The sequence below is a fragment of the Poecile atricapillus genome, chromosome 14 (genome assembly GCF_030490865.1).
Source record: "Poecile atricapillus isolate bPoeAtr1 chromosome 14, bPoeAtr1.hap1, whole genome shotgun sequence".
NCBI classification, from domain to species: Eukaryota; Metazoa; Chordata; class Aves; order Passeriformes; family Paridae; genus Poecile; species Poecile atricapillus.
The window spans coordinates 13,066,294-13,088,672 of NC_081262.1; the positions used below are offsets into that span (position 1 = coordinate 13,066,294).

Here is a 22,379-nt window from a genome sequence, read left to right on the forward strand (position 1 = left end):
CGGCCCGCTCGCCCGCCCAATGAGCGCCCCGGCCGGAGAGAGCGCAGGTCCCGGCGTGAGGGGATGGCGACGGCCGTGTTTGTGTCCCCCCTCCCGCGGCTGCGGAACCTGCACTGAAATAGCGCCCCCCCCCCAGCCCCGCAGCGCCCGGTCCCGACAGTGTCCCACACGTACAGATACACGAGCGTACAGATAAACACACGCGCGCGCACATCCCTTCAGCCCCGCGCAGGATGCGCGCCCCTCCGCCCTTCCCAGCCCAGACACGGCCCCGCTGGTGAGGTGTAGGTCAGGGGAAGGTGGGCTGAGGCGCTGTGGGCGGGAGAGCCGTGCGGGGAGCCGGGAGGTGAAGCCAGCAGCGCCGCTGCCGGTTCGGAGGGAGCTGAGGGGGAGCCGGGACGCGGGGCGGGGACGCCGAGGTGGGCGCGGGGGGATGGCGGGGGGCGCGGGCAGGGTCGCGCCGCGCCGCCGCCTGAGGCTGTGAGAAAAGTTGAGGCGGCTTTCGGGGGCGGGAGCGAGCTGGCGGGGCTCGTGTTTGATCAACTTCGCGCTTAGGTGCTTTGTTTTTAACTAGCCTTTATCCTGGGTGCACTTCTTTTATAACTACTCCTTTCCTTTCTTTTAACGGCGAGGGGGGGAGGGAATCTCCCACGAAAGTTTTCCCTTTACGGAAGGCGGGACTGAAACAATACCCGATGCATTGTTCAAACGTAAAACCTCCAGCGCTTGCTTTTTTTTTTTTTTTTTTTTTTTTTCGGTTGGGTTTTATTGCCGCCGCTGCCGCTGTTGTGATCGCGCTTTCCCCCTTGTGTTTACAGCGCCTGTGAGAGAGAGACGCTCGGAGGAAGGACCGGGATCCCTGGGCTGCATCAGCGCGGAGAGCAGGAGCCCGGCTCAGCAGAGCTGGGAGGATTTCACCTTGTTGCTGTTTGTTTCGGGAGATTTTCGCTCCCCCCGCCCCGGACACTGTCCAGCTGAGGGTTTGCTTCCTTGCTGCGTCCACAACCGGCCAGAGAAAGCGCTTTCCCTGCTAGAGGTGATTTTTGTCGTGGTCTCCCTGCAAGGAAGGGATCGGCACTAGCCTTCGAGGAGGGAGACAGGACCAACTGATGTTTTCCCTACCTCCGGCTGAACGTGAGGAGTTCAAGTGACACCGGCACTGGCCTGTGGCTGACTGACTGCACAGCGAGCTGGAATCACAGCCAGAGCTGCTCGATTTACCTGCTCGAGGACCCTTCAAACCCCTCTATTGACGGTAGAGATTTGTATTCCAAGGAAAATCGGATTAATATAAACTATGCAGAGCTTTGCGGGGATATCGGGAGACTATTCTGTCTGCATGGCTAATCTTGAAATTGTCTGAAATAAATCCTTAGCGCAAGGAATAACGAGATACTTTCAATTAGTTTTTTCTTTTTTTCTTTGTCGCTTCCCCCCTCCCCCTTCTGCGAGAATTCAACACTTGCAGCGGAGGGTTTTTCGGAGAATGGGACACATGCCGGAGAACTCACCACGCTCCATAAAAATGACGGGGGTAACAGTTTCCATCACTGTTGCGGTATAAAAGATTCTCTTTGGATTGTCTGCTGGTGGCTGCTAACATGGATCAGTTTCTCCCTGCTCCTGTTTGCGACGTGCTGAAGGATCCGGATTTACTGAAATACTGACGCCCATGAACTTACTCCCTCTCTGCTGAAGGCATCGGATGTGACTGTGCAGAGAAACATGTGTTTCACATTTCTGACTGGTTGTTTTGGTGCAATCAATACCTCCACAAGAAACATTGACTTAGGTGGCGACTGTCATAGCGGGAGGCACACGGAGCGCTGCTCCCGGCTTGCAGGCGGAGCGAGCACAAATCAAAGAGCCCGCCGATCCTGGCGAGTGGGGGCTTCGCTTCCCCCCAAAGCGCGGGGCACAGGCTCCCGACCCTCCACACAGAGCCCGGCCCGCGGGTGCGGAATGAGCGATGACCAAAGCGCTGTCAGGAGTGGCAGCCAGCCGGATCGGATGGGGATCAGTGAGGCAATACCGGTTGAAAGAAAGGTGGATCGCGAAATTATTGCCCGAAGGAATAGCAGGCGAGGCGGAATGATGATAAAGTTAAACTTCTGTTTCATCTTCTGTCGGGGATGGTGGGCGTTTCTGTTGCTTCAGCTCCACATGTTGCAAGCACTGGCACAAGGTAGGGCTAGAGACATTTTTGTTTATAGAAATGCTGCATCTGCCTTCTGAGAGGAAGGGAATCTTGCTCGGGTACAGATACACCCTTTTACTTTTATCCTTATCAGAGATAAACTGCAGAATTCGCACTGAGCTGATTCATGTAGGAATGGTCGTTTCTTACGTACAATCGTTTCTTTATGGAACAGGGATCTGCAAACTGTACCTACATGTTTCTCTCCCTTTCTAGTCCTATCCTTACCCTATCCCAACCTCCCACGGAGAATCACAATCCCTATCAGCACCAGACCTGCTTTTTAAATGTACTTAAATGCATCTGTGCTGTTCTTTCAGGCAGCAAAAGAGTTAACTGCTGGGTTTGTGTGTGTGTCTCTGTGTGTGTGTGTGTGTGTATGTTTAAAACCACTGTGCTCTGAGATAAGTTATTAGGAGAAGGGGAGTCATAAATCCTCCGACGAGAACTAAACCAAGCATGTAAAAGGAATTCTTTAAACATATGAGCACTATTCTATGTGAGCCTCGGTCTCAGCATTGTTCATTTCTTTTGGATTGCCAAGTAACATTTACCCGAGACAAAAACTGCAATTGATTCGTATCTGAGCATTTCCACATCAGAGATCCTTGCAGTCAAATGAGTCACTTGTAAACGAAGGGTCAAAGTCGACCAATAGACTTTAAATACCAAGTGTCAGTCACTTTGCATGTAAATTCCCTTCTCAAAAAATTGCCAAATGTAGCCTAATTCTTAATAATCCTTTGACAGAGTAAACAATAAATGGCAGGCAGAAGCATTACAGTTGGCTGCGCCAAATAACACGCTGAACAAACGCAGCTTTCACTTTCTTTGCTGGGTTGAGTTTTATTGCTGTGTGCATTGTCTGGCTGAAGTGGGGTGTGCTGGACAATGCAGAACTGTATCGTGTGGGACCAGGAGTTAGTTATTAAAAGCGGAAGTTAATACTCCATAAAGGGGAATAGTCTTTGTGTTTTAGCTCTTTGTTTTCAAGTATTTCACGGGGAACAACGGTGCATTCAGTTGTAATAAGTGGATGGGGCTCGTGTTTTGAGGAAGAGGGGTTGGAAGCCAAGTCTGCTGTAGTTTGTCTGCTCTGGGTTTACTGCTGCATCCTCGGAAAGTTTGGAGCCGCAGGATACAGAAGAGATTTAATCCAGTGTTTTATATGGACTCCACCCTCATAAACCTTTCTCAGTGCTTTGTTTATGCTGTCACTGCTATTCCCAAATTACTTCTGCTGAGGCCTGCAAGCCCTAACAGGGTATTGTTATCCTGAAACAAGCCATACCTGACATAATGATCTCTGCAAATTAAAATTCACGTCACTTTTTGCTTTTTTGCTTTTGGTACTTGTTGTTGATAGGTGCCAATATGATGTTTGATGTTGGCAGATTAATGCTGATGATTCTTGCTGTTTACATTAAAAATAAAAAAAAAACCAAACATGAAAGGTAGTTTTAGGTGCCAGGGATTCAGGAATCGTTTTAGATGACATGTAAGGCAGTTTGCCTATGGTTAGTAGTAAACTAGCCATTTTACTGGATTAAAAGTGAATTGAAACTTTTATTTAGCACATAGTAGAGCATAATTTTTTGATAGCATATTTCAGATTAGTCAGCATTTGCAGTAGTAGCAGTTTCAGGTACTGTATATCTCAGGGAGTTATGTAGTGTGTACAAACTATCCTCCAAAAAAGTCCTTACACCAAGTTAGTTTTAAGTAACTAAGTATTTATTTAAGGCAAGGAGGGCAAGGGAAGAGAATAATATATATTAGTTCTGAAAAATATTGATGCAGATAAAGGTATGAAGTGAAAAAGGCATGAAACAATGAAAGATAAAACAATTATGTAATGCAGAAGCAAAATACATTTTAATTTTTATATAATGCTGAAGATTACAGTTAGTCCTCTTAAGAATTATTTCATGCATAAACCAGTGTGGCGGTCTTGATGTAGAGGACTTTTATTGGAATTTCACAAAATTTGTATTAATTTATAACTTATGGTTCTTTTTTGCACTCTGAATTCTAATGGATTCTAAGACATTCATCATTTTTATGCAAAAATTTACTTTAGAGACAAGATGACAATTCCTATAAAAGTCCTTTATGAAAATGGAAATTCTGCTACAGCCACAGAAGATTCTAATGGAATGATGTGGTCATATGCATGAGAGAATTACATGACTTCAGTCTTTTTATAAGATAAAAAAAGGAACATTCTAAATATATGGGCCATGGCTCTTTTGAATGAATCATAATACAATGCTATAAGGGCTAATGTTTCCATAATAACTATTCCAGCATTAAAGACATAAGAAGTATTTCAGGCATACTGAACTGCAAGTTCTTCATTCCTAGGAAACAGATCAGGTAAAGTTGTTGAGATCAAGTATCTTATACTTCAAGGTGAATGGAAGAAATAAGTTTCAGCTGCAACAGGTTGGTTGAGTATTCTCTAAACTTGAATGATCATCCATGTGAAATCTGATCTAGTGGTGAACTGTAGACAAAACCACTTGTAAATTTATTTTGTGCAAAGCTAGCTCCAGCTGTTGTCTTCTGATGGTTGAGTTACATATTTCATTATAAAATTTATCTGCTTCCTTTTTCCTTTTCAAAGTGAGTTTAATTAGTCTAAAATGTACATTGGGTCGTTGTCCTGAAGAATAAAGGATTCTCTTGGAACCTTAGTGTTGCTGTGCAGACTTTCTCACTGTGGGAGTGACTTTCCAGGTACAGAAGACAAAGGTTATGGCCTGTTCCAGGCTGGGAATGGAGCTCCCACTCCTGTGATGGCTGGACCTCTGCACAGGGCTCCCTCCCACTTGGGGGTGTCTGCAATGACCCATCTCAGAAAAACTGACCTGTAAGAGTCCCCAAACTGTTGCACATTCCTTTGTTTACTCAGCTCTCTGTGCCTGCTGGCCTCTGCCACTAGCCCTCTTTTCCTGGCATTTTTGTTAAATGATGTACGAGATGCTAGTTAGCCTCAAGTCATAGTGTGTCATCAAATAGTGATGAGATGCTAATTGATAATCACTGTAATTATCAAATTAGACTTTTCGAGGTGATGGTAGGAGTGAATCATTTGGCCCCAGTTGCTGCCTACTGTACTTGGAGGAACATCCTCCTGCAGAGACGTCTGGCTCAGGGGTCTGCATGCCTGGGCAGAGTCCTGGGAATACACAGAGCTCCTGCAGCATTGGAATTTATTCCTTATGTATGAGATTAACAAACACTGATGCCTACTGAGGTACAAAATGTTTACTAAACTACCGGAATATTTGTATGGAAATAGAAAAATTCTGGTTATTTAAATAGGTTGGAAGTAGCTAGAGGCTACTCTACATGCATCTTAATGGATTTAAGTACCTTCCCAATGTCTGTCTTTTGTTGAGGAATGAAAGAATACTTTGAAAATATATTTCTTTGGATTGATGGCTGTTGTTCAGAAAGATTTTAAAATAGATAAAAGCAGAGCAAAGCTTTAAGCTTCTCCAGCAGGAGCCTGATATCTTTAAATATTAAGAAAAAGAAGTTTGTCTGATTTTTCTTAGTTTTATGGCAATGGAACTGTAATCTTTTTATGCTGCTTAATCAAATCTGTATTCAGAATTCTTCAAATACCTGAATGTACATTTAAGGTAGTATTGATTTGCATTATGCTTTGAAAGAAGCCATGACACAGTAGATAGATGAAAATATTTCTGGGGCCCAACTTCCTCAATTCAAATATTTGATCTCATGTATTAAAAATATGCTGAGTGTAAAAAGCCTTTTTCAAGCAAATTTCAAACTGCATTAGGGGCAGAGATGATAAACAACTTGCATAGAGTATTTGGGTGTTGGATGGAAAGATAGTGAAATGTTAGGGCAATACCTACTGGAGACTGAACAAGATTCTGAATTAAATGTAGAAGGAACCATTTCTAACTCCGAAAAGACTCTGTTACTGTTTATTGGAAGCTCAAGATTTTGTATTGGCTTTGCCTTTTGTGTTTATTTTCTTTAGATGTGCATTTTAAGTACGTGCTAGTTTCTAAGCAGTTGAATTTTCTGTGTATATAATTATAATTAAGCAATTGATTTGGAGGAATAGATCCAGGCCCAGTCTAAATAGAACTGGGGTGGAGATAGTTGGCATCTTCTGTGGCCAGACCATGCGATGTCTCACTCTCTACTGTGGTAACTCTTGCTTTCCTTTATATATGTTTATGTTTTGTTGGAAAAGTACCTATTCTTAAGACTTCTTACAGCAAGTTCAAAGAGCTGGGAACACATAATATTAACATTCCAAGTGCAGTGTTTCACATGATTCCTTGAGAGTGCGGTGTAATGGTCCTGTTAGAGAAGAAGGGAGACCATAAGTAATGGGTGTTTATTTAATCATTGTGTTCCTGCACTGGCAGGAGAAGCTCACAGCAGGAATGACCAGGGTGTGGAGAGAGGCTGTGGCAGTCCTGCTCTGTGGCTTTCACCTTAAGAAGAACAGAAAGCAAATGTGTCTTGAAAAGTAGTTCTGGAAGGTTCTGCCATCTCTGTGCATAGTCATGTATTTTGAATAACAAAGGCAAATGTCTAATATTCTAAAGATTGTGTAAACAAACCACAGAATTACTAAAAAGACAATCTCAAAGTGAATTATCAGAAAGCTGTTAAGCGAAGGGATTGGGCTTTTGGAGATTTGAGAGGGATTTTTTTTATTGTCTTCCTGTTCTTACCACCATACATGTACAAGCCTGGAACACATTCTCGAGTCAAACGATTTCCTTGCATTTATCAACTTTCTATACATCTTTACCTGAATATCACATTCTGGATGGCCTGATTATTTGGTCCAGCTGAACCTTTTGGCTATGAAGAATCTGTGGGCTGATTAGAAGCAATTAGATTCCTCATCGAGCAAAATCTTGTTCATGCTGAGTTCATTACAGAAATAGGCCTTTCCTCCTCCCTCTGCATATGTACATACATAATATGTATTTAAATAGATTTTAAAGAACAAATTGATGATATGTTGATATTTTCAAGATTGTGTTTTCTTGAAGTTAAAACATATGAAATAGAACAATTTTCATAAGATTTGTGTAAAGATTATAAAATGCCAGAAGTAAGGTACCTTTGCATCTTTAATACAAATTCTTTATGCATGTGCATTATGATTAAGTTTAAATTGATACCTATTATTTTTCCTCTCTACACAGTCAGAACTGAGTGCTGCCCACTGATCAGTTTTTCAGTATTTTGTTTTTCTTGTCAGTGCTTGGCTCCATCTTTCATTTGCTTGAAATCTTTTAAATTCAGCACAAGAAGACTTTTGTGTGAACCAAAGGAAGAACTGTTAGCAGCTATAGCATGGCATTGGATTAGACTACTTCCAGTTATTACAGCTGGAAAGCAAGTAATTGGTGAGATTTGGGTTCTATTTCTGACTATCAAGTGAGTCTTTTCTTGTGAATAAAGACTCTTCGCTGCACGTGCCTCAAAGATGACCCTCCACCATTCATAGAGCTCATGTAAAACAAAAACATAACTTCATGGAAAGGCCTGTTCCCAAAGAATTTGGGGTTTCTGAAATTATATCTGCCCCTGGAGTAAAGTAAGACTTTTCAATTCCTTTACAGACATTGCCTTTGTAATGTCACAGCTCTGGAAGGTTCTGCAGGAATTAATGTGGCACTTGCAGGTCTGACTTCAAAGGGTGACATGACTGAGTAATGACAATGAGAAGGGAGGAGCCTTTTATTTTAAAGTGATACCAGCTTCATTACTTCTAAACATATGTCACTGGGCTTTGCTCATGGCACAGATTCTTGACTTCTAGATGTATGTGATATTTGTGTATCATATCTTGAACATTTGTATTTTTGGTTTACAAAGAGAGATGTTTTGTTCTGCCTTTGCTACAGAAAATAACAAATCTGTTCCTAGAATAGACACTGGTCTGTTGCTAATTGTGTTTTATCAGTGAAATTCCCCTGAGGTGCAATACAAATGGCATCCTCACTAAGATTAGAAATGTAGATCTAGGCTTTTTAAGGGGAATGTGTTTAATGTTCAGCTGTTCAGCTCCCTGGACTAGCTCAGACTGGGGTCACCCAGGCATCAGGGACAATGCAGAGGAGGTGATGGGACAGCCTGGCCAGGGCATGACCCTGGCAGCGTTCGTAAGAGCAGCTTCAGCTGGGAGGGAATTTTCCAACTCTGACAAAACACAAGGGAATGTACATGGCCTGACTTCTTACAAATATGGAGGCTGCTGCTCCTGGGGAGAAAATAGTGAAGTGAGGTGGTTTAGAAGACTTTAGTTTTCTTCTCTGAAAGTCCCTTTCAGTGAGTTTCTCCCTCTGTCGGGTGGAGCCTTCCCTATCTGAGTTTGTAAGGTAGATGCTAAATTCAAGTAATATGAAAATTCCCCTTAATCCCCTGATGTTTCAATTATGTAGGCTGATGATAGGAACAACACTTTCTTCTTAAACAAAAGGAAACTTTGCAACTTAAGTTGCAAATTCCACCAGTATTACTTTTTAATATTTCTATCTAATGCACAGATTCAGTAGGTTAAAAAGGGGAGCTGTGATCTCCAACAACTCTGATTAAAGGAAGTCTTTAACAGCACTTAATGCAGGATGTGGAAGTGGATTGTACAATCTTACGTCACACCATTCAAATAACTTTTGAAGTGTCATTTTTATAAACAAAAAAGCATTAGAGGTTTTTATGCAGATAATGTGATTCTTTAATCCTGTTTTTCTCATTTCCATGCTCTATTGCGGCAGCCTAAAGAGAAAGTTGATTCTGGTAGATAAATCAATGTCCCTTAGGTCTCTTTAAACCACTTTATGGTCTTTTAAGCCCTAAGCCATATATTTTTCCTAATAAACTCCTTGGTCTAACACGTTACCTAAAAAATAATTTGTTGGGTATTGCTCTCTTGGACCAGAAAGTAGAGAATAATGATAACATAGCTCCAGTGTGTGTTGCCAGAAGGGTCCCACATTGATTCTAGGCTGCAATTGAAGTTTGTAGCTCATTATTACACAAAGAATCAGAAGATCTGGTAGACAGTGCTTTCATCCTCAGGTTCATATTTGTCAAATTTTGTGCATTTATTAGCTGAGAATGTTGTGGCTTTGAATGTGGTTTTGGCATTGAGTTCATAGGAGATCAGCTCAGTAGCAATGTTACTTTTTAAGGGATGGTGCTAAGGAAATAATGGAACTATAGTGCAAATATTTAAAATGTTTAGACACTTAGAAAAAATGTATTTTGTTAAACTGGTGCTGTTTGCTCACCTAACATTTGTGTTAAACACAGACTCAGTACTAACGCTGTCATTGCAGTCTTGCTGGTGCATTGGGGAATGAGTGTTCCTTGTTTCTTATTTCTTATCTATCAAGAAGTGCAAAGGCCATTCATGACTAAATGCTTCAAAGTAACTAAATGGTATATGATTATTGGAAAAGAAATATATGGTACAGTGCCATACCTGCAGTTCAAAGATAATACATTTATCATAACATGGAACACATTGCTGGAGTATTGAAGTGCTTGGGAGGAGGTGAAGGGAATTCTCCATCAGTGTATCTAAATGTGTGTACTGATAAGTTTAATTTTAAGTCCTCTTGAATCTGTGCGTGTAGAGGTACAACAAACTTTTCTTGTTTGTGTCTTTCCTTCAGGGTCAAGACATTGAATAAACACAGATCCTACCTATCATGTGAATATATTTGCAAACCAGCACCTTTGTGCTTTCTTCCCCACCGTCCCTTTTGTTGAGGAGAAAGTCATTGGCACTTTTGTTTTATGCTGTGATGCATAAAAAAACTTTTACAGCAGCTTTGCTGGTAGTGCTCTGGCAATACTGCTGTGCCACGGTGAAGGCAGGGCTGTTGTTTGTGTGCACATCCATCTGTGTGTCTCACCCTTCCCTCTGTTGTCTTTATCCCTTTGTCTCAGGCTGACACAGACTCTACCCCAATGTGCTTCTGCTCTCAGATTAGTGCTCCTCTGTGCTGTTGTCCAAGTAATGCCTCCTGCTAGGGACAGGCTGAGGAGGAGGAGGCTTAAACCCTGTGATTCTGCACTTGCAATGTGGAGCAGATCCCACCGTGATCCTCTCCCAGAGCACAGAGTGCCTTTTCTAGGACACTTACATTGTGTTAAGCAGGCTTTTATTGTGCTGGAGGCCGAGAGCAGATGAGCAGGAAGATTGTTTAATGGTAGATTATCCCAGCATTTTTTTAAATGTTAAATAAGTCTAAGACGTGAGAAATCAAGAACAGTAACTCCTGTGTTTCACCTTTTGCTATCTTTATTGCCATGAAGACATTAGATTTGTTTTTGAAGATGGAGTAGCTGAAATTAAAAGCCATTTTTATGCCACTTCGAACACCAGGTTTTAAGATAAATTCTATCAACGAATTTCCCACTTCTTTCTAGGATTTGTTTTATTTTTACAAACATAACTGTTTACTTGTTGAACAACATCAGATGTATCTTAAATGAAGAAAGAGATGTGGATTATTGTTAAAGTGGTTTCCTGCATTGGCATGTGCAACCATAATTTTCTAAAATGCCATATTTTAACTAGGAAGAATATTTTCTTTTTATCTTAAACTTTTTTTTTAAGGTTGTGTGTTGTCTTCTGTCTTGGAACTGCTGTGCAAGGTTGTTAGCTTTTAAGAAGTAATGAGAGGTCAGTGTTATGTTCTGTGTTTTTTTTCTCCTCTTGAAAAGAATACCTATTTTATATAGTAACTTCATAGAATTAGTCAACTGAGAGGTGTTTCCTGTTCACAGAGGCTAATCATGGTAGTGCTCATTATTCAGAGAACAAAGCTAAAATTTCACTTTTAGGTGTTTTGTTTCAGGAAAATGAGAGAATAGGTCAACTGACTCTAGCATAATTCAATTACAAGATAGGCTAGTGATGCTATTGTTTAATGAAATCACCAACAGAAAAATTTCAAGTGACTCTCATGATAAACCTTCCATTCCTACACAAGTTTGAAGCAGCAGTCAATAACAAAGCGAGATTTGTATTTTGAAAACTTTTTTTCTAGTTGTTTATGTAGTACCTAACATCTTCATTTCAAGTTTCTCTATTCAAGTGTTGATAGCAATCTTACTCAGATTTAATTAATTATATATGGCTTATTATTAGCATTTAATGGGTCAAATATTTAAACATATTTTTCTGAATCTTCAGTTGAGAATTCTGAGTCAATGGCACTCAAGTCAAACTCAGAATTTTAAGTGCTGGTAATTCAATGTTACATTCACTATGTAAATGCATCATAATTAAAATGATGCCTTGTCAATCCCATTCAGGTTTCTTGTGAGTATAATTTTCAGCTTTCATGTACTGGATGTAGCTCTGTCGTCTGCTACCCAAAACCTGAACAAGTCCTATTTATGGGTACCGCTGTCAGTAAAAACCTGCAGTTTTAACTGTTGTGTCTGTTTAAACTCAGAGTGAAAGTCTTACTGATTCTGTTAAGGATGTCCAGGTCAAATATAAAACTTAATTTTTCAATATTTTTCAAATGGTTCAATTCCAGTATATAAAAAATACTGGAGCAGCAACTTAGAAAAGACAAGATGGCTTTGCAAATGATCCCATGGGCAGATATGGACAGTTCTCATCCAAATGATTGAAAGTGAAGTTGAAGTTTTCATGTAGTATATAAAAAAGGAGGTGCTGAGTAATTTTGGATTTCCATACTTAACATATGAACAAATGTTCATAGATGTCACAACAAATCTTGAAAGAATTCATGTTCTAAGAGTCTTTCTATAGAGCTGCAGGACATTATAAACCAACTTCTGTGCAAATGTTCACTGGAGTGGAGTAAGTGCTAGCTGTCACTTTATTAAAACTAATGGCATAATTACTCATGTTTGCTTGAAATTCATTGCAGCGTGAAATGATTAGGCATTGGTGCTTTGGTAAATTATGGCATATTGCACATTTTCTGTAACCAATTAGTGAGCGTTGGTGTTGGGCACGTGTAGTGCACCCATTTTTCATTTCATTAACATCCAGATCTGTGTGGTTGCCAGAAGACTTCTGCTGGAACTTTTAACGTGTGACAAAGACAATGGGGATATATAGATAGATAGATAGATAGATAGATAGATAGATAGATAGATAGATATGGATATATATGTGAAACTCAGAAAAGACAGCAAATAAGTACAAAACAAGATAAAAGTTACAGAGTAGTTTTAAAGCACATTGACTGAAAAGCTCCCCATACCAGTACTAGAGTTGCCAGATACGGCTTTCTCATAATTCAGTCAAATCTTCTATTCTGAGTGAAAGGCAAATGTTGCTTTCATACATATTTGCAGTTCTCTTCCAGACATCCAGAAGTCTCAGCTGTCTCAAAATTCTGGAGAAGGGGCTACATGCTGAAAAAATGGTGTGTTTGCCTGCTTGTTCAGATGCTGCATCAAGGCAAATAGAATACCAGACACAGCTACTCAGAACTCATGTAGTAAGTTGGCAGTAGAATATACTCTACAGATGAAGAACTGTCTGTAGTGATTGATATATTGGGATTTTTTAAGTCTTCAGTGTATTCAAGGCTTCTGAAGTCCCATTTCTGATGCTGGTCAGAAGTTCCTTTACTGTTCTGATTTGTGTAGGCAGAGTATTTTTGTTATTTAGATGCATATATTGCTGAATTTGAGATTTCTAGGCATGATTTGTGTTTATGGCTTGTTATGGTTTAAGCCCAGCTGGCAACTGAGTACCACAAAGCCAATCACTTCCCTGCCCCCCCTGCCAGTGGGATGGGGAAGAGGATTGGAAGAGTAAAAGTAACAAAACTCATGGGTTGAGATAAAGCTATTTTACCAGGTAAAGCAAAAGCTGTGCGTGCAAACATGGCAACCCAAGGTGTCCTTTCACCTTGTCCCCTCAACAGGCAGGTGCTCAGCCATCCCCAGGATAGCAGAGCTCATTAACGGTGATTAATGATGGCTTGGGAAGCCAAACCCATCATTCCAAACATCCCCCATTCCTTCTTCTTCCTCCAGCTTCACATGGCAAGCATGACACGGGTCTGGAATATCCCTCAGGTCAGCTGTCCCGGCTGTGTCCATCCCAATTCCTTGTGCACCTCCAGCCTCCTCGCTGGCAGGGTGGTGAGAAGGACAAAAGGACCTCTTCACTCTGTGCAACGACTGCTCAGCAATAACAAAATCACCTCTGTGTTATCAATTTCTTGTTCAGCAGAAATCCAAAATGTAGCCCCCTACCAGCCGCTGTGAAGATAATTGACTCATCCCCAGCTCAAACCAGCAAATGACTGCATCTGTAAATGCATTTTCATTTTGAACCTTGTATATTGACTGAGAGAAACTGTATGAAATGGCATGATCTTAAATGGAGATCTTGAATCTCATAAATCTGCATTGTGAAATGTAATCGTGTTAGAGGCAGAACACTTGTGGTTTTTCAATTACTTAGTGGTGCTTTTTCATATCACTGTGTGCGAAGCGGTTCTGTCAGAAACAAAGAGTTCAGAGCTCTCAGACGTACCATCTTTGAAGAAACAGCTAAAGGCAACAGGTTTCAAGCTCTTTGAAGCCTTTTCTCTTTGAGTTCTTGTTAAAGGATAGTCTCTCATAAGTACTGGTCACTTACTAAGTCTGTTTTTAAATTTGTGGGAAATCTCATGAAGTGCATTATTGTATATTCATTTAGCACAGAAAAGCATGATATTTTTCCTTATATAGTGCACATTTGTATTTTATAACTTGCAGAAGTTAAGCTAATTGCAGTGAATGCTTTCATTAGGAGGAGACCATCTCACCTAATATAAAAAGGAAGGGTAACATTTCTATGAGTTAGTTGAACACGATAACAAATGTAATTACACTAATATAATAATGTGATGTATGAAAGCAAGAGATTTTAATTTTAGCCTACATTCAGTAGAGATTACATGTTAGAAACATTCTCTGACAATAGTGCTTTATACTTTAAACTGTTTTGAAGAGTTACAAGCTTTAAATATTTGTATTGCAGTTACAAGATTCATAGTTTTCCTTTAGACATTTAACAGCTTCGTTTGTGTTGGGATGGCTTTAAAACTCATTTGGTAGAAGAATTAATATATACAGTGGGGTTTATTACTAAGTGTTGCTGAAGTTACACAGATTCATCCCAATGAAGTTCTTCAGGGTCAATGTGTAAACTGCTCTCCTCTTCTTACTGTCATTCTTATCTAATTTTTTTTTTTTCCTGCACTTAACCAAATGTGGGGGATTCTATGTGTGAAAAACGATGTGTTTCAGCAGGTTTCAGGAACTGAAATATTGATTTGTCCCCTCACTCAGACTGATAATGGAAGTATTATGATTTCCAGGTAAAAAGTCTGTTGAAATGTAAGGATTTTATGATGAAATACTTGACTCTTGAGATACATAGTTTTCATAGCACTTCTTAATAAAGCCAAGAAGTCCCATGCTTTGGTTTCACTTTTATGTTGCTTTTTTGTTGCTTTTTTGAGTTGGTTTCTTTTATGTCATAATCTGGCTCTGTATAACAGGTTTAAGAAAACAAACAGAATCAGGTTGTTGACATGATCAAAACCACAATAAGTTTTTTTAAACAGAAATTTTGTTTGAACCAGGAAAAGACAAGACATGAGACAGTATCTTCATATGTATAGTAAGGAAAAAAATGTACTACATTTTGACTAATGTTGCTTATCAAGTTGCACAGAGCAGTGTGATGGTTCCTCAAGTTAGTAAAAGACAGCCATAACCATCAGTATTCTACTGAATTTGTGTGAGCTATTTAATAAAATTAGATATTTTTTCCAAGTCTTAAATCTTACTAGTTGTTTACAAGGTGTTCCAGACAGAAACAGCAATACTGAACTGTAGGCTGCATTTCCTTGTACTTGGCTATTCCAGATGTGTAGATCCCCTAATCTCAAGAAGGCAGTATTTATTCTGAACTCTGGCCTTTCCTTTACTTAGATCCAAAGGAAAGATATGTGTTCTCAGTAACACAAATATTTAGAGTTGTCCAGCTCTTTAGGTACTTCACAGTCCAGAAAAATGCAAGTAAATGAAAAGGATTTCCTTTGGTTGCCATGATTTCAAAAGATTAATAATAGAATTAATGATATTTCATTATGTATATTTTTTCTTTTGTACAAACTTCTTCCTGTAAAGCCAAGCATTTCATATTCCCAGAGCTTTCCTTTACCCCTGCCCCTTTTCATTTTGCCTGCCTTTGATTGAGTTTTTTGGTGTTGTTTGTTAATTTATTTCTTTTGTAGCTACTGCAGGGACTGGCTAGCAGAATGGATGTCCTGTGTGGGAGAAAACAGAGATACTGGATAAATGGCTTTTTCCATGCTGGAAGATGAAGGATCTTGAGTTCTTATCCTTGTTCTTATCTATAAATTCCTGATGCCATCCACCTGGGCAGAGAATAGAACACATATCTCACAACTGTGAGGTAGAGGGGAAAAAAAGTTCAAAAGGAGAACTAGCTAAAAAGGGTTTTCTCCAAGCAGGTCTCTGGGGGCTGTGGAGGGCAGAGCTCTGCTCTGATCCTGAGGCTTTTGCAATTGTCTCTCTCACCCTGGAGCACCTCTGGTGCCAGGAAGTCTGACCTGTTTATCTAAATCAACATGGAATCTTTGAGATTGCATGGAAGCCGCAAGTTTCTGCACATCAAACAAGGATTAGTTTTGTTACACTTTAAAATAAATAGCACATCCCAAAACTATTTTAAAATGGTACCTACTTAGCACAGACCATCTCCTGGATCCTGGAGCTTGAGTACTGTGGTTAGATGGCAGAGGAATTCTTCATCATTTTTTTTCTATAGTGTCTTGATCATTATTTGGCCATCTTGGATCCTATTTTCTCTTCATACATCATCTACAGAATTGTTTATTAAGTTATGAACAATTAAATAATACAAACTCATTCAAGGCAAAATAATTGGAGCAAGTGCTGATGGAACACTTGCACAATGTCAATATTGCATTGATATTGCAAATATCATTCGTTCATTCATTTTTTTGTATCTATTTGACAGCATGACATAATTTAAGAGAAGAAAAATAGATTTTAATTAGCATATTTCTGTATTACTGAACAGCTAATTAGGGAAATTAAAGTACTTTCTCAGCTATGAATAGTACGTTAAAAAAAACTGTGCAACAAAAATACTCTTGTAGCTGTACTGCTGACTTCCTGGAAAGTACCCATTTAATTCTATTACAGATTATTAGTGGTGCATCATAAAGTTGTGTGAGTGCTCTCAGTTGAAGTGAAGAGAATTATAAAGACAGAAGAACCAAACCTTTAAATATGGTTTGATCAGAGCTTACTAGAGACTTTATTATACAGTTGATATTTATTATATAGTTGATAGAGCAGTGCTAATAATATAAAAAATCTGATACTTGGGGCCTTAGATTTTTAAAATGACTGCCAAAGTAATGGGGGAAACTGGCCTCATCATCTAAGGGAGTTTTAAAATCCTTTTTTTCAGTGTTTTTAATTATTAATTGAAAGTTATTTTTAGTCAGTTTTCACATTTTGAAAACTTCTGAATGAAAACATTCTGAGAATGTTTTTATGAGGACTCTTGTATAACAAATCATTTTCCTGCTAGGTAGAATATATACTTAACTAACACACAGTTTTCTCTGGCCTACTATTCTGGGAAGAATTTCTTCACTGGGAGGGTGGTTAAACATTGGAAGGGGCTGCCCAGGGAGGTGCTGGAGTCGCTGTCCCTGGGGGTGTTTCAGGATGAATGAAGGTGCTTGGTGCCGTGGTGGTCAAGGTGATGCTCAGTCAACATTTGGACTCAATGACCTTGGAGGTCTTTTCCAGCCTCACTGATTCTGTGATTATTCTGATAATTCAGTTTGCTAAATGATGTATTAGCAACAGAAGGAATACAACAGAATTCGTGAGGAATACATTGAAGTTCTTGTTGGTCCCTCAGCTTTGCAGAGAACCACATCTCTGGGAGGCAGACAAATATTATTCTGGTTTTATTGCTGCTCTGAGAGTTAATGACCATATTAACGATAAGCATATCTTGCTAATTGTCCACTAGTTTTTGGTTTTAATAATGTTTTAATTTGCATATTGGTCATATACTGAAAACACATGGTTTTATTGTTCATCTTCAATTAGCATGGCTTTGCACACTTTTTCAATGGGCTTTAAAATATTGAAAAAGTTTGTCAAAATAAACTGAGACACAAATGTGAAAAAAAAGGCTTGTGTCAAAAAACCTGGATTTCAGTCAAAAACTAGAGCTCTAAGTTCAGTCTTGCCCTGTGTGGTTTTCAGCTTGGAATGTTTTGGGCCATTATGACCATTACCAAATTGACTGACTTCTGTGTTCTATCTTTGACAAAATGGATTATTGTTTAGAGCCTAGAATTACAGTTTGAAAGGATAAATTATTGATTGTTGGCATTTTCCACAATATCAGATATTACTCTATCTAAGATCTTTCCTAGAGGATGAAATCTAATTTCTTTGATCTTGTAAAAGTGAAGTAGAAAAGCATACTTTAGTCTGATTTGGGAGGAATAAAATGCTTTTACAAATAAAAAGATGTTTTCATATTTGCATTATTTAAAATGCATGTTTTTGTCTTATAAATATGCTAATCTTTATAAGCTGCTTCTGGTGTGACATATGGTTTGTAATTTTCAGTTCTTTGACATCAACCTAGTTTCTATTACATAAAAATGTACAATTGGCAGGGAAAATTAGTACGTTCAGTGGCACCATACTTAGAAGACTTGGAGAAGTATCTGGGGTATTTATCTGCATTATAAGCAGACAGATGTTTGAAGAGGTCTTGGAGGTTCTGTTAATTGTGTGTTTGTTCCCTTTTACACAGCACTTCTTTGGGGCTTGGTCTGATGGAAAAATTGCAGATAAATACTTGTGAATAAAAGAGCAAAGCTCAGTTTAACATATGTTTGTATTTAAGGAGTTTATATATATTAAGGGATATTTAGCTTAGAAATAATTAAGATTATTTTCTCAGGGGGGATGGAGCAATATCAGAAAAAAAATTGCAAAACAAGTTTAAAAAATTGACTGAAATGACCCTTTAATCTATCAACTGGGACTTAGTCACGTATATTATGTGAGGAAAAGAAGGAAAATGAAATGATAAATTCAAATTCTGTAGGTTTTTGCTACTGTAGAGCAAATGACTGAAAAGCTTGAACTAAATTAATTTCAAAAGCTCCAGGAAAAAAAGGAAGTTACTTTTGCCATCATTCTGCTGCTTACATGGAAGGAGATTTGTCTTTCTTTTTCCCTTTTTTGAAATTTAGTCTGTTACAACTGTGTGTTGATCTGCTTCTGCTCCCCATTCTACAGGGCTGTGCAGAGATAAATTCTGAATTTAGAAACTGTCTTGAGTACCTTGGAATAACCTGCAGTAAAGGTGCAGAGTTCAAGTGGGAGGTTCCGTGATCTTGTCCTTGCCCTGTGGATCACGTGTGCAATTTGAAATATTCCAGCTAACCTTATCCAAGGTTTTCCACTCCTTGTTGGAAGCAGCTGAGAATCTCAAGTGCCCAGCTCTTCTCAAGTGACACTGAAGCTGGGTTTGTGATTTGAGCTGCTTGAAGCAGATGTCAAAGAGTTTGGTAGAGCATAGACCCACTTGTTAGATATTAAATGGTAGAATATGTCAAAAATAGTTGCTTTTACTGTTAAATGTTTTCTGTTCAGCTCAGCTTCAATTAAATGTTACATGCACACTTTTTCCTTTTCTTACAAATGTTTTTCTCCATTTTAGCAAGACAAGAGGTACTTGCTAAGCCAGGGCAAGAGAGCTACAGGCAGTTTGACCTGACTCATGGTTTGAAAGGGTTCTTTGGTAGAAACTGATGCTGAGGAACATTTCCAAGAATTAATTCATTATTTTTGGTTTTGGAAGGCTGGTTTGATTATGGTTTTCATTTAGCTAAGTCTCATCTTCAAATCATTGAGCAATGATTCCATACAATTTTATTAAAATTAATGAAATGAATACACTTTTCATAGGCCAAATTCAGTGTGGTACTTCAGCAAAAGCTTAATTTCAGCTACATGAGAAGTGATATTATTGATAAGTCAAGCATGCTTTACCCTACTCAATTATATCATCATTTGTGTTAAAAAAAACCTCTCAGTCATTTGAGATCTTTCATAATGAAAAAATTCTGTAAATTATTCTTAGTAAATGAGGAATTTCCTATTGGTCTTACTTGGCATTGTTTGATCTAGATTTTTTAATTTTTTTTTTTTTTTTTTCCAGATTTTGGGGTGGTGTGCAGAATTTCTTGTACTTTTGGGCCAGTAGTTTAATATTTCTACAGAAACTCTCAGGAGCATCACTGAAGTTTTGTCACATGTTTTTGCTCTCTAGTCAGGGCATCTTCCTTTTTTATCTAACATCTAACATCATTTTCCTAACATCTCTAGTCTTGTTTTGACTTGACACGAAGTGGACTGCATTTGGTAAGGTCAAAGCTTCCAGTGGTCACAATTAGCAGCTGTCTGGAGTAATTCTGTTTGGACTGACAGACTGTGGAGGTGTGGCTGTGGTCCACCTGCCATCTTTGCCTCCCTCAGTACACAAAGGCCAGCTTTGAGCCTGTCACCACCTTGGGGACATTAGGTCACAATTTTGTGAGCAGCCTCACCTGGCCCCCCACCCACACCCTCCACCACTGTGCCCCTGGCTCCCTTTCAGCTCAGGGCTGGGAGTTTGGTCCCTACCTGCTGGAGGGACCCCAGCCCTGTGTGAGAGGTGCCTGCTTTGGATGTTCCCTCAGATGTGCTTTGTGCCTGGTGCTGTCCCTGTACCCATTTCAGTCTCTGCTCTGTCCCAGTGTCACTGTCTCCTGTCCTGTCTGGGGTTGTCAGTGGCTTCCTCTCCCTGTTCCTCCTCTCCCTGCTGTGCTCAGTGCTCTGAGAGAGAAGACCCTGGCCTGGGGTCACACTTGGCTCCTGCTTTGCTCTCCCTGTGGGAACAGCCAGCCCTGGCTGCTGCTGGCCATTGCTTCAGCGTGCTGTGCTAAAGACATTCCCTCAGCACAGGCAGCCAGGTGTCAGCCAGTCCTCCTGCTGCTGTCCTTTTCCATCAGTGGCAGGAACGGCGGACACAGCTCCCTGCCTCGCTACGGTTCCCTGGCACCATCACACCTTCCAGCTCCTCACACCTGCCTCTGAGCCTCTTGCCTTGCTGGAATCTCCCTCTTCCAGGCTCACTCCTCTCCACCATGGCCATAAGGCTGTGAGCTTTTTGTGATCATCTGCTGCTTCATGGCTGAATTAAATATGCTTAATTTTGAGTGTGGCTTTAAAAGATAGATTAATTAAAACACAATGATGCAGATGCTGCAATCCAGTGACTCAAAGAGAAGAAGAAAGCAAGGAGGCTGGAAGGGGATTCAAAAGTTCAACAGCATATTCTCCTGGCTATGGCAGGATCAATCATACCAACACAATTCCTGATAGTTATTTATTTAATCTGTTTTCTAAGGACTTCAGTGAGGGAGATTCCAGAGATTCCATTGTCAATCTGTTCACTATTTAACTATCCGAGCTGTAAAAAACAAATTTTCTTGAGTTCAGAGTCTAATTGCTTTTGCTGCTACCAGTACTCCAGATTGCTAAAATAGATGGTATTTTGGACACCTGCTATCCATAATCCTTTTCTGTTTCATGGGTTTGATGAGCCTATGCTGCTTGCATTGAAATTTGAAAAGAACGGAACTGAGCTGTCCTTTGTTAGTGAAGTAAACACTTATCCAAACCATGTCCTCAAGAGATTACTCAGCCAAGTTTTGCAAAACTGCTTGGAAAGTCATGAGTGCTGAAGAAGAGTTGGCAGTTAGGACCTTCATTTGAAAAAAACCCAAAACACTACAACAAAAACACCCACAAGAAAACAACCTTCTGTAGGCACTGGCACTTTTGCAGCCTTCAGTGAGGATGGTGGGGTTTTCTGCTCATTCCAGGCGTGATTCTGTGCAGTCTGGCGCGTTCTCAGTGTGTTCCCATGTTGAGGTCGGTCACCTTTCAGGGATGTCTGATGAGAATCCTTTAGATCTGAACATCAGTGAAGTCAGACACCCCCAGCATTCCCCTCGGTATAAATTCCTCAGGACTGCTCAGCTGGGGAGGAAACACCATTAGCTTAGTTCTTAAGATAAGACTGAGATACAGAATTTTGGTTATCTGAGACCCAAGTCCAGCTTCCTTCTTGCTTCATAGTAATTGCATTAAGTGCTGCTCTTGCAGAACTGAATGCTTGCAGCCCAGTTACAAAGTAACTATCTTGAAGTGTAGAAAATATGGGAGATCAAGAGTTTAAGGAAATATTACCTGTGGTTCAAGTAAAATTCTATTGCTTTGTTAATTGTACTTGTAGGGTTTGAGTTTCTTTCCCCAAGGAAATGCCAATGTTATTTAATTTGGAAGAAGACTGCTTGCATGTGCTTAGCTGCAGGGAGAAGGAGGAATTTTTATTGGGGAATGAAAAAAAATGGTGTTGGAGTGGAGTTTAAAAAAATCTAAATGGACTGAAAAAGAAGGGCAGGAGTGTAAGATTTTAGAATGGGATTTTTTGTTCAGATAGGAGCTCATACTTTTGCCAAAGAAAGCTCTTTGTAGGACCAGAGTCCACATTTCAGGAGAAGCTAGGAGATCAGAGACCCAAGGTTTGAAGTTTGCAATCCTGAATTCTCACAGACACTGAAGAATAGAAGAAAAGCTCAAGGGAACTGATAATCGGAAGATAATTCTTTTTGTTTATCTTGTCATCATGTATCGTGTGACTTCTTTTAAACTTTGTGCTTCTGTTCCCAAGTCTCCTAGAGTTAATAGGCTGTGTATCAGCCCGGGGCTCTGGAGGAGAGCGGTGGTAAAGGATCTGCAGCCTGCGGTGTCCTGAGCAGCCCGTGGGGCCGTGGGGCTGTGTCACCCACGGAGCCGCTCCATCTACCGGGACACAAGAACATGAGCAGGCACTGCTGGGACATATCCAGCTCAAGGCAGCCTGAAAGCCGCTCGAATGGAGCGCGGCCAGGCGGGGACAGGCCGGCTGTCCCTCGGCTGTCCCTTGGCTGTCCCTCGGCTGTCCCCCGGCTGTCCCTCGCCT

General features: G+C 40.1%; 1 protein-coding gene across 3 annotated transcripts in view; it reads left to right on the plus strand.

The window, feature by feature from the left end:
• Positions 1-339: 339 nt before the first annotated feature.
• The window catches only part of SDK1 (sidekick cell adhesion molecule 1), a 384,634-nt gene continuing 362,594 nt past the window's right edge, over positions 340-22,379 (plus strand). The window contains exons 1-2 of one of the 3 annotated variants that reach the window (XM_058850018.1): positions 340-419; positions 819-2,185. In XM_058850018.1, coding sequence (XP_058706001.1) covers positions 1,726-2,185 — 460 coding nt within the window. In that variant the 5' untranslated portion in view covers positions 340-419; positions 819-1,725. Of the gene's footprint in view, positions 420-484; positions 556-766; positions 2,186-22,379 lie in introns of those variants that run through there. The other 2 variants (XM_058850019.1, XM_058850017.1) reach the window with 2 other exon arrangements.